Below are 13649 nucleotides of genomic sequence, written 5' to 3' on the forward strand. Positions count from 1 at the left end.
ACCAAAATAAACCGTTACAACCAAAATTGGGCAGGCCCTGGTTGTGGCAATATTAGACATAGGAAAGTTAGGTGAGTCACACCTCTTTCTAAGTAGTTTTAGCAAACCGCGACATAACATATGGTGGTGTTGGTTAATGAATAAAGCATATACAGAGAAAATGTTAAAAAAAATAATAATACAACAGGGCAAAGTTAAGCATGAGCCATAAACACCTGGGTTAAAACAGACATGCGTAACCTACAGGCACACCTGCCAGTCCAAGTGGGTATTCAGTCCCTTGGGGATGAGGGTGTCCAAGACAAAAGTCCAACGTGCCTCTCTCCTCAGTAGTTGGATATTCCTGTCACCACCAGGATTTGTTCAGTATATTGTCAATTAGGCATTCTTTATAAATATTGTTTAGACAAATTATAAGACACATACATATATACAAATTAACATATTTTTATGTCTTATGTGTTTTCATCTATTTTAGCCTGTTAGTATGCACACAAGGATTTTTTCTACCTTCAGTTTTATCACATTAATTGTTTTTTAATATTTTCTTATGTGCTGTTAGTGTTTCTTTTAGGGCGACGTCCAATTGCACCTATTACAGGTCAGTGATTGGACAGTCATCCCTTTAAGTACACTACAGACATCCTTAGCACTAGTTCCTACTCGTCAGGATCGCTATCCTTGTTCACCTGCATTGAGATGCAGCTTTTACCTTTTCTTCAATAAAGATTTCTTGGATTTTATCTTGCCCCCGAGTGCTCAGATTACTGCCTTCTTGGATTCCTGTCACCACCCCTTGACATTGGGGGAAGGTGATTGATAATTGTATACTTTAGGTCTTTGACCGTATGGTTATGTTCCAAAAAGTGGCGTGCCACCGGCTGATCCGAAGTACCCTTCTTCAAAGCCGATCTTATGGCAGACCGATGGTTCGCCATCCTTGTGCGTAAGTCATCTGTGGTTTTCCCCACATAAAAAAGCCCACAAATGCAGTGTAACAGACGATATGGGTAGTGGTACACATCAGTCTGTATTTATGAAAAAACTTCTGCCATTTGTGCGGATGTGTGAAGTATTGGCCCGTTATAAGGCCACTGCAAGTAGTACACCTATGCTGCGGTAGACAACCTTCTTTTCAAGGTTAAGCCAGGTACCCTTATTGTAGCTCCTAACTGGGGTCAGTCTTAACCAAAATATCTCTTAGGGATCTTGACCTTCTGAAACCAATTCTTGGAGGGGCCATCTGTTTGAAGGGCAATGCAGGATCCGTGGTGATGACATGCCAGTTGTCATGTAAGTGTTTGTTGATTACCCATTTGTCACCTGTATAGGTGGTTACAAAGGTCATCCTTAATGCGTATCCTTAATGCAATTCTCTGAAGTATCCATAGATTTTCTGGATGTAAGATTGTTTAAGGATAAGCAAAAACTACACTCAACTCTTTTCAGGAAAGAAACAGACAGAAATTCTTTATTACACTATACGTCCTGTCACCCTCCTGCATTAAAGAGCGCCCTACCAAATTCCCAACTTCATCGTGTCATAAGAAATAACTCAATGGAATTGAATAAGATAACACAATTGCAAGAAATGGAGAACAGATTTGCCCAAAGGGGTTACCCTCCAAAACTGCTTAAGACTCAGAAACAAATTCTGCTATCAGATGCCACCAAGGAGGGACAAGTGGGCGAAAGGATGACCTTTGTAACCACCTATACAGGTGACAAACGGCTAATCAACAAACACTTACATGACAACTGGCATGTCATCACCACAGATCCTGCATTGCCCTTCAAACAGATGGCCCCTCAAAGAATTGGTTTCAGAAGGTCAAGATCCCTAAGGGATATTTTAGCTAAGATTGACCCCATTTGGAGCTACAGTAAGGGTACCTGGCTTAACCTTGAAAAGAAGGGTCTCTTCCGCTGCATAGGCTGTACTACTTGCAGTGGCCTTATAACGGCCAATACTTCAAACATCCGCACAAATGGCAGAAGTTTTTTCATAAATACAGACTGACGTGTACCACTACCCATATCGTCTATCTGCTTTTTTACGTGGGGAAAACCACAGATGACTTACGCACAATGATGGCGAACCATCGGTCTGCCATAAGATCGGCCTTGAAGAAGGGTACTTCGGATCAGCCGGTGGCACGCCACTTTTTGGAACATAACCATACGGTCAAAGACCTAAAGTATACAATTATCGATCAATGTCAAGGGGTGGTGACAGGAATATCCAACTACTGAGGAGAGAGGCACGTTGGACTTTTGTCTTGAACACCCTCATCCCCAAGGGACTGAATACACACTTGGATTGGCAGGTGTGTCTGTAGGTTACACATGTCTGTTTTAACCCAGGTGTTTATGGCTCATGCTTAACTTTGCCCTGTTGTATAATTTTTTTTTTTTACATTTTCTCTGTATATGCTTTATTCACTACTAACCAACACCACCATATTTTATGTTGCGGATTGCTAAAACTACTTAGAAAGAGGTGTGACTCACCTAACTTTCCTATGTCTAATATTGCCACAAGCAGGGCTTGCCCAATTTTTTTGGTAACGGTTTATTTTGGTCTCCGGTTTAGGATGTAACTGCTTGATTCTACACACATTGTATCTCCATGTAACCTTACGGTAGATTGCCAGTTATTCAGGGTTTGATACATTTTGGGCTTATTGTAACTATTGTATTTATGTCAGGGTACTGTGCATTACCTAGACTTCCCTTATGCGGATAGCGGTATCTATTACCGTTCTTGTTTACACATTGTGCTAACACTGTTTAGGCTCCCTCACCATCCAACGCATTTGACTCGGCTTGTGGTCTATATCATGACCCTTGGGTACTTGTGTCTGATATGCTTGATGGTGATAGGTGCGCCTGTTATGCTGTCTAGCAGGCTCTGAACTATAGTTACATACACGCTAGCTCTGACCTGTACACGTATCCGCTCAGCAATATACACAGACTTTACTGTACTAATACTTTATTGCTTTTTAATATGCTGATATGTCTATATGTAGTCTTGTACGGTTATTCCTATATTGGTATACGGGATACACGTTAGCACTAACATGCATTCGCTCAGCATGACACACACTATATACTGCAGTAATACTGCAGTGCTTTTTGAAATGCTGATATGCAATGGTATTCATGTATGCTTATTCCTAATTTTACATACGTTGCATACACGTTAGCACTGACACACATTCGCTCAGCATTATACACATATATTGCTGTAGTGTTACTTTATTGCTTCTTGATATGCTGATAGGCCTATATGTATTCTTACATTTGAAATACGGACATAGGTGCTTACTGTTACTATGGCAACAGCACACTCGTTGCTGGGGATGGTGATATCACTGTGTGGGTGGCACCCTACCTTGGAGAGCGTGTGATAAGGGTGTCTGGTGTTGGATTGTGCACATTTGTTTTTGTATGTCTGAAGAAGGGGCTAAACCCCCGAAAACGTTCACATCTTAGGAAATAAATTGTTAAAAAGTTCTAGTGAGTGTGTGTGTATATATATATATATATATATATATATATATATATATTATATATATATATATATATATATATATATATATATATATATATATATACAGTCCAAATAGAGGACAGCACAATCTTACGCCAATTCAACTGCCATGGTGCACTGCAAACGAATTCGTATCCTCTCCAAGAACACAGGCACTCACTGGTCTTATAAAAGGTAATCCTTTATTCAATCCATTATAATACCATGACGTTTCGGCACACCATTGTGCCTTTATCAAATGTGACAAAAATATTAAAAGCTTCATACCAAACTTACCCCAAATCACCACCTAAATACTATTGGAGTACATCACATGCCGCCAGTTCCCCGTGTGTGAAATCGGCGTCTGACGTCATCAGGGAGCGCTAAGCTGTGCGCCCTGTGAGATCGTGTATTGTTTACATGTTGCCATGGCAACGTCGGCTCCACAATCTCACAGGGCGCACAGCTTAGCGCTCCCTGATGACGTCAGACGCCGATTTCACACACGGGGAACTGGCGGCATGTGATGTACTCCAATAGTATTTAGGTGGTGATTTGGGGTAAGTTTGGTATAAAGCTTTTAATATTTTTGTCACATTTGATAAAGGCACAATGGTGTGCCGAAACGTCATGGTATTATAATCGTTTTAATGGATTGAATAAAGGATTACCTTTTATAAGACCAGTGAGTGCCTGTGTTCTTGGAGAGGATATATATATATATATATATATATATATATATATATATATATATATATATATATATATATATATATATATATATATATATATATATATATATTTATATACACCAGTGGCGTCACTAAGGTTGGTGTCACCCGGTGCGGTAAGTCATGGTTTCACCCCCCCCAGAAAGCAGACACACACAAAAACACAGGCAAACACACATACAAACACTCAGACACACTTAAAAACATACTCAGATGCACACACAAACACTCGGAAACACACTCAGACACACACGCAAAACACTGAGACACACAAAAACTCTGACACACACATACAAAATATGTAAACTGCACTGCATTAATTATGAAGCTCATGCCTAGAGCTGCTCCCTGGCTCAGCAGAACATCAAATGAAAGATAAACAGAGCACTCTAAAATAAATCACTGAAGAAAAGGTTTAGGCGCGCAAACTATGACAATTCTGCTCTCTGACTCTGTTCCAAGTCTGTCAGTGCACAGCCCTGGGCCGCATGTCATTGAGCAGTGAGCACAGATAGGCAGGCAGGTATAGGCTAGCATCGCAACTTTGCAAGCCCCACGGCACACCCACAACATTCATAGTGAAATTGGGCAGGGGAGGAGCAAAGTGCAAACAAGCAAAAGCAGCCGGGAAAACTATTTGTTGAAATTGCAGCACTGGCTCAAGGGGCAAAAAAATTGTGTGTCTACAACTTCCCCAGTCCCACTAATGTTCACAAATGCCAGCCTCTAATAAAATAATCTATGCATCTCAACATTGTATTTCTTTGAATTTCAATAAAATTAAGAAAAAAAAAAAATAAATTTTGTGTCACCCCCTGGAGGGTGTCACCCAGGTGCGGCCCGCACCCCCCTAGTGACGCCACTGATATACACACACACACACTAGCAAAGTTTAGCTGCTTATTTATTAGAACAAATGTAACAAAGAAAATATGATTTCACCAGCAACCAGCTAAAGATTTAATTATGCTTTTGGCCTCAAATTAATCGGCTACCAACTGTGCACTATATTACTATATATGATATGTTTCTATATTAATGAGAATTCAAAGCAAAATCTGTAAATAGGCAACAGAGCAGTCACTATGTCTGCAGTGTACCGGAAAAGTATGCAACGCTCAGTTAACAAATAATAGTAATCTAAACTTTAAGCTGGAGGATAACACTTTGTTGACCTTTTAAATGTAAATCCAGCATGCTGATGGTTAAAAGGACACTGCATTATACTTATGGAAATCCCTATGTTATGGCATTAAAGGAACATTAAACACTAAATAAATGCTACATAGAATGATGCATTCATATAAAAGATTAGCCTGAGAATAAAATGTAGATGGATATTTTTAAAGTTTAATTAGCTTTTTAAATATTAACAAAATAAGTGTAAAACTTTAGTTTCTATAAAACGATGGGAGTTGCCATGTTGTAACTTAGGTTACCTTCTCTGCTGTGGTCAATTAGGGACAATTATAAAAAAGGTCACCACAGTGTGCAGCCTCTCTTTAGAAATGCCTGCTCTGACAGGTTATGGTCTTATTCCGTCTCAGCTGTTCCTATTTTTTGCAGGTATGTAAACCAGTCTCAACTAAATCTTATAATTGAATTAGGGCAATTCTCAAAATAGTATGTGGGGGGTAAATGATCTTGGTTCCCTGATCAGTAACTCTAGTTTGGAGGTCCTCCAAGTTTAAATTTAATAATGGTTTATCCATTAGTTCCTTAAAAGTTCAGGTACCTGTACTCTGATGTTTATACCTTCAGCATTTGTATCATGATGAACAATGATGAATTGTTGGTGCAGACAGAACTCTGTCAATGAGCAACTGGGTGCAAAAGGCAAAGCTGCACTTCTTGTTAGCTTTAACATTTCTGTTGTCTTGCTATAGAATAACAATCAGCCAAGTCAAAACAATTTTAGAAAAATTAACATCTTGTTTGCTGCAATTGTTTTTCAATAGCCAAACACAACCTTCAATTTCTTTATTTGGAAGAGACAATCCAGGCTTGAGTCTGCAGAATGAAAGGCTTGCCACGGTTATTATGTTAGTATTCGATGCATTCGTTTGCAGCTGTTACCTGCTAAAGCCAATTTATAAATATAGAACAGGGTTAGCTTTGAGAAATCCGCAGGGTGCATTTCCAGCTCTGAAATTTTTTCAGAGCTAAATTGGGGGCAAAATAAATAATGAAAGTATATTGCAAAGCAGTTTTAATATGCATAACTAAACATCTTTTATAAAAAAGCTCAATATGTTTACTGCCCCTTTAACATATTTCCTTCTTACCTAATTAGGCAAATTATCATATTTAATTCTCAACACAGTTAACAAATTTATACATATAGGAATATACAATTGCATAAGGTTTTGAGACTGCATATAGACAAGGTTGTATGTTTAAAAATACATACTTTATTTCCGCTCTCCATCACAGGGTCAACAACTGACGCGTTTCAGGTCACAATGGACTTCATCAGAGTTCATATAGGAATCTATATTAACAATTAAGTCATATACCCTATGCATAAAGGAGGCAACTTTTTAATATAAGGAGACTACAGACTAGTGAAAAGGCTTTTGCATATTAATCAAATACAAGAATAGTTATCAACTCAGTTGGTACATCCAGTGGCATCCCCAGAAATGTGTTTTTGGGGGAGCACTTCCAGGAGGTCCACTGGTGATTTGTGGATGGACATTGATGGGAAGATGAGACTGGGCATGTTGCAAGTGGACCCAGGTGTGTTATGGCAGGATAGGGCGTAACTAGGTAGAGTGATGGTGGGAAGCCACTGTTCGGGGGGCCACATGAGGGGGCCAGAGAGAGAGAAAGAGAAGAGAAATGTATGTATGTATGTATATTTATATTTATATATACAGTGGATATAAAAAGTCTACACACCCCTGTTAAAATGTCATGTTTCTGTGATGTAAAAATATGAGACAAAGATAAATCATTTCAGAACTTTTTCCAAATTTAATGTGACCTATAAACTGTACAACTCAATTGAAAAACAAACTGAAATATTTTAGGTGAAGGGAAGTTAAAAATAAAAAAAAATTTTTGATTTTATTACAGCACTCAGTCTTTTTGGATTTGAGTCTATCAGCATGGCACATCTTGACTTGGCAAGATTTGCCCACTCTTCTTTGCAAAATCTTTTGCAAAAGATTGCGAGGGCATCTCCTGTGCACAGCCCTCTTCAAATCACCCCATAGATTTTCGATTGGATTCAGGTCTGGGCTCTGGCTGGGCCATTCCAAAACATTAATCTTCTTCTAGTGAAGCCATTCCTTTGTTGATTTGGATGTATGCTTTGGGTCGTTGTCATGCTGAAAGATGAAGTTCCTCTTCATGTTCAGCTTTCTAGCAGAAGCCTGAAGGTTTTGTGCCAATATTGACTGGTATTTGGAACTGTTCATAATTCCCTCTACCTTGAATAAGGCCCCAGTTCCAGCTGAAGAAAAACAGCCCGAAAGCATGATGCTGCTACCACCATGCTTCACTGTGGGTATGGTGTTCTTTTGGTGATATGCAGTGTTGTTTTTGCGCCAAACATATCTTTTGGAATTATTGCCAAAAAGTTCAACCTTGGTTTCATCAGACCATAACACCTTTTCTCACATGCTTTTGGGATGTGTTTTTGCTAAATTTAGCTGGGCTTGGATGTTTTTCTTTGTAAGAAAAGGCTTACATCTTGCCGTCTACCCCAAAGCCCAAACATATGAAGAATACGGGAAATTGTTGTCACATGTACCACACAGCCAGTACTTGCCAGATATTCTTGCAGCTCCTTTAATGTTGCTGTAAGCCTCTTGGTAGCCTCCCAGACCAGTTTTCTTCTTGTTTTTTCATCAATTTTGGAGGGACATCCAGTTCTTGGAAATGTCATTGTTGTGCCATATGTTCTCCACTTGATGAGGACCGTCTTCACTGTGTTCCATGGTATATCTAATGCCTTGCAAATTCTTTTGTACCCTTCTCTTAACTGATACATTTTAACAATGAGATCCCTCTGATGCTTTGGAAGCTCTCTGCGGACCATGGCTTTTGTGTAGGACGCAACTAAGAAAATGTCAGGAAAGACCTACTAGAACAGTTGAACTTTATTCAGGGTTAATCAGAGGCACTTTAAATTATGGCAGGTGTGTGATGACTCTTATTTAATATTGTTTTGAATGTGATTGCTTAATTCTGAACACAGCTAAATCCCCAGTTATAAGAGGGTGTGCACACTTATGCAACCACATTATTTTAGTTTTTTTGTTTATTCCCTCCACCTTAAATATTTCAGTTTGTTTTTCAATTGAGTTGTGTAGTTTATAGGCCACATTAAAGTTGGAAAAAGCTCTGAAATTATTTATCTTTGTCTCATATTTTTACATCACAGAAACCTGACATTTGTAGGTGTGTAGACATTTATTATTGTGGTCAATGGTGAAATATATGCACTAAACAAACAAAATTGGCCAAGGCCCAATATTTCTATGAAAATCTGAACAATACCATATCAAAATCTAGAAAGTTTTGGAAAATCATAAATAACTTACACACTCCACAAATCCACTCCCAACCCTCCACTGTCAAAGTGGACAGCCATTCCTTGCAACTTCCCTTACAAGTAGCAAATGCCTTTAACAATTATTTTGTTGGATGCTCCACCACCCTGATTGACAAACTAATAAATGACACGCATCCTGAAACTACAAATGTGGATCTGGCCCCTCTAAATCTGCAAAGACCCAATATAGAGAAGTTCAATTTTAGACCTGTACCCATCAGTGTTGTTAAGAAACACCTTAATAATCTAAAAATGAAAAACCAGTTTGGAACTGATCAAATCCCAGCAATGCTGTTGAAGCTCAGTGCGCCGGCAATTGCTAAACCTGTCACAACCCTAATTAACGAATCCTTGGTGTCTGGATACATACCCAAACTTTGGAAGACTTCAAGAGTATTGCCCATCCATAAAAGTGGTGAGATAACCTTGGTTTCTAATTATCGCCCAATATCATTGCTCCCAGTATTGTCAAAAATCTTAGAAAAGTGCATCCATACGCAACTATGTGAGCATTACCAACAATCTAACTATCTGACCACTGATCAATCAGGTTTTTGCCCGAACCACTCTACTACTACTGCCCTCCTAAAAGTTTGCAACGACATCCAAACTGGCATGGAACAAGGAGACCTAACTGGAGCAATTTTCCTTGATTTTGCAAAGGCCTTTGACACAGTAGACCACGACATACTACTGCTCAAACTAAAAAACTCAGGCATTGGTGATCGTCCGCTAACCTGGTTTTGATCATATGTATCGGATCGATCACAATATGTCTCCATTTCAGACAGCGACTCTCTCCCTCTCCCAGTCACGTGTGGTGTTCCCCAAGGTTCCATTCCTGACCCCCTACTATTCACATTATTTATAAATGATCTGCCAAATGTCTGCAAATCCTCAATTGTACACATGTACGCAGACAACACAGTAATCTATACAAGCAAATCCGATCTGCCGCAGCTTGAGGCAGTGCTCCAAGACCAGTTCACAGAGGTAGAAAAGTGGATCTCAAACAACAAACTCTTCCTAAACACTGACAAAACTGTCACAATGATCTTTGGAACGGGACCTAAATTACACAAACTATAAAATTCCCATCTACACATCAAAACAAAATCAAATTGCACGCTGACCGCAGTCCACTCTTTCAAATACTTGGGTATGTTGTTAGACCTCAATCTATCTTTTGGCCTCCACATAGAAAAACTTGCATCTAAACTCTATCAAAAACTAGGTGCCCTGTACAGAAACAAATCCTGTCTAAGCCCTACAGTAAAGGAAAAGTTTGTACAACAAATGCTGATGCCGATCATGGATTATGGGGATGTAGTATATGCACCTGCACCGCAAACTCACCTAAATAAACTTAGTGCATTGTATAACTCGTTCTGCCGCTTTTTGCTACAATGTAACTACAGGACTCACCATTGTGACATGCTAAAAGAACTAAATTGGCTGTCGCTGGAATCCAGACGCACCCTTCATCTTTCCAGCCTTGTGTTTAAGAGCTTTTCTGGGAAGCTCCCATCCTACCTGAGCAGAATGCTCTCTCCAGCTGTTCCCACCTCCTATAACCTCCGATCCAGTACCAGCACATTATTTAGTTTGCCACAATACAAAAGAAAGCAGCTCGATCCTCCTTTTCCTACAGAGCACCACAATTATGGAACGACCTCCCGCACACTTTCAAACCTTCCCCAAGCCTAAAATCCTTTAAGAGATCCCTCTCTACATATCTCAAAGCAGAATGCACCTGTCATGGTTGATTATATATTTCCTACCTGTACTATGTTAAATTTTGCATATATTATGTATTAATATTGTTTCTGTATTTTATTGTACCCTATTGTAACAATGCAATGTTTTGTGGACCCAGGACATACTTGAAACCGAAAGAAATCTCAATGTATCCTTCCTGGTAAAATATTTTATAATAAATAATATAAATATATATATATATATATATATATATATATATATATATTGAATATATATATATATATATATATATATAGTATGTGTGTGAATATATATATATATATATATATATATATATATATATAATCTCCTTTATAATAAAAGGCCAGGTATGTTTGTCAGATGCAGTCATGCGCAGTAGAGACTGCACGAGGATAAACATACCTGGCCTTGAGCAGCAGAGGAGTGCGCACTGCGGAAGTTTTCTGGGGGGGCGTGGCCGGGCATGCCGTGATTGGGGTGTGGTCGGACGTGCCGTGATGGGGCATGGCCGGACGGGAGCACGCGTGAAGGGGCGTGGCCGACGGGAGCAGCCGTGGTGGCAGCGGCATGGTCAAGTGAGAGAGAAAAACAGAGGGGAGAGAGGAGGGGGAGAGACCAAAAGAGAGGAGGGAAAGAGAGAAAGCGAGCTTAAAAGAGGGGGGAAAGAGAGAGAGCAAATGAGAGGGGGGTGAGAGCAAAAGGGGAGAGAGAGAGCAAAAGAGAGGGAAGAGAGAGCAAAAGAGGGGGGAGAGAGAGAGCAAAAGAAGGGGGGAGAGAGAGAGCAAAAGAAAGGGGGAGAGAGAGAGCAAAAGAGGGGGGAGAGAGAGAGCAAAAGAAAGGGGGATAGAGAGCAAAAGAAAGGGGGATAGAGAGCAAAAGAAAGGGGGATAGAGAGCAAAAGATGGGGGAGAGAGAGTGCAAAAGATGGGGGAGAGAGAGTGCAAAAGAGGGGGGGGGGGGAGAGAGTGCAAAAGAGAGGGGGGAAAGAGAGGGAGCAAGGGTTGGAACCGCGGTACTTAAAAACATTGGCTTTAGGACTAATATATATATATATATATATATATATATATATATATATATATATATATATAATGTGTAAATAACTAAACATGACTAAACATTTTCTATTTTTCTGATATCTCATTTTTCTTTTATAGGTGAATTTTGATGAGTTTAAAGAAGGGTTTGTTGCTGTTCTCTCTTCTACTATTGACATTAGCATTTCGGAAGATGAAAGTAGTTATTTGGAACCAGGTAAGGCACCGCTGATTGTGTTACAGACAATATTTAATTGTATTCTTTTAATTACTATGACGCCCACATGTTGGTAATGTTGATGTTTGTTTAGTGTGCTGTAATTTCTAGATCAAACATGAAAATGAAATAAATATATCACAGGTACTCTGCATTAATATTGCAAATATCAGAACATGCCTAATACACAGCACATGTATAAACACCTGCGAGTCATTGCACACTATCCTTAGTAGGCCAAGATTTCAAGACGTCCTCCATTTTGAGAATGAGGGATTCATTAGTGGCTCAGTTGTGTCTGCTCTATTAAATCCATTGTTTTAATGGCTGACTGAACATGTGCAAGAATTGATAGTATATAAGTACAGTATATACATTTTGTGATTGGCTGATGGCCAAAATAGCGCTATCTTTTGAAATTTGTCAGAAAAAAAATCTACTACTCATTTGAAATTCAGACTAGTGCATTATTTGTTTAGATATGCATTTGGTTGATTACGCAATTCTACTGTATTTCTGAGTTGTGTAAAGGAACATAAAATTGCAAGAGCATTTTATTATTGGACTGTTTCTTGCATGTAACCCATTGCACTTTGTTCTTTAATGAAAAAGCTGCAGCATTGTTTTATGCATTTGCTATTCATTTTGTTTGCTTTTGCTATAAGAATTGTTTGTTCCATTCCCATTTGGAAATCTGTAGCTCAAATTTTGTACTTTAAGGGACAGTCTAGTCAAAATTAAACTTTCCTGATTCAGATAGGGCATGCAGTTTTAAACAGCTTTCCAATTTACTTTTTTGTCATCAATTTTGCTTTGTTTTCTTGGTATTATTTGTTGAAGGCTAAAGCTAGGTAGGCTCATATGCTAATTTATAAGCCCTTGAAAGCTGCCTCATATCTCAGTGAATTTAATTTGATTTTTACAGCTAGACAGAGCTAGTTCATGTGTGCCATATAGACAACACTGTGCTCACTCCCATGGAGTTATTCATGAGTCAGCACGGATTGGCTAAAATGTATGTCTGTCAAAAAACTGAAATAAGGGGGCAGTCTGCTGAGGCTTAGATACAAGGTATTCACAGAGGTAAAAAAGTATATTAATATAACAGTGTTGGTTATGCAAAACTGGGGAATGGGTAATAAAGGGATTATCTATCCTTGTAAACAATAAAAAATGTCATGTAGACTGTCTTAAATGACAACTAAATATAGTACAATTGAATGATAGATAGACAATGCAATACTAGTACTTACTTTGAATTTGAAAGGAACAGTAGATTATTTTCTTGCAAATGTTAAAGTGAATCCAATTTTCCCTGTACCACGTGACAGCCATCAGCTAATCACAAAATGCATAAACATATATACTGAGCACTGTTGCACACTTGCTTCACAAAGAGTGCATATAAAAAGAATGTGCCAAGTTTTAATAATGTAAGTTACAATTTGCTTTATCTGGCAATATACTATACTAAAAGTCACACTTCTGTATACAATATCACAACATAATAAGTGTACCAAACAAAACATTAATATAAAAAAAGACAAAGTGATGGGGTTTGTTTTAATAAATGATAAAGTGTCCTTTTTTTATTCTGGTGTGTCCAAGTCCAGTTGGTCAATGGTATCCTCAAAGAAAGCAAAAACACAAACACATAGCATTATACTGTTTGAAGGATTCATTCTCCTTGAAAAAGCCGCCCACTTCCGGAGAAACGTACATTGAAGATCGAGACATGTCATAAGAGGTTTACAGAGGTTTGAGCGAAACGCATGCTGCAGCTGTTTGACACAGTGTGATAGAATAACGCTAACGTTCCTTTAAT

At 38.7% G+C, this 13649-nt stretch overlaps 1 protein-coding gene across 2 annotated transcripts in view; it reads left to right on the forward strand.

Moving 5' to 3' along the window:
* The window catches only part of NINL (ninein like), a 373652-nt gene that overhangs the window by 88283 nt on the left and 271720 nt on the right, over positions 1-13649 (forward strand). For both annotated transcript variants that reach the window (XM_053711960.1, XM_053711961.1), the window contains exon 3: positions 11728-11824. In XM_053711960.1, the coding sequence (XP_053567935.1) occupies positions 11728-11824 (97 nt within the window). The remainder of the gene's footprint in view (positions 1-11727; positions 11825-13649) is intronic.

The sequence above is a fragment of the Bombina bombina genome, chromosome 4 (genome assembly GCF_027579735.1).
Source record: "Bombina bombina isolate aBomBom1 chromosome 4, aBomBom1.pri, whole genome shotgun sequence".
Classification (NCBI taxonomy): domain Eukaryota; kingdom Metazoa; phylum Chordata; class Amphibia; order Anura; family Bombinatoridae; genus Bombina; species Bombina bombina.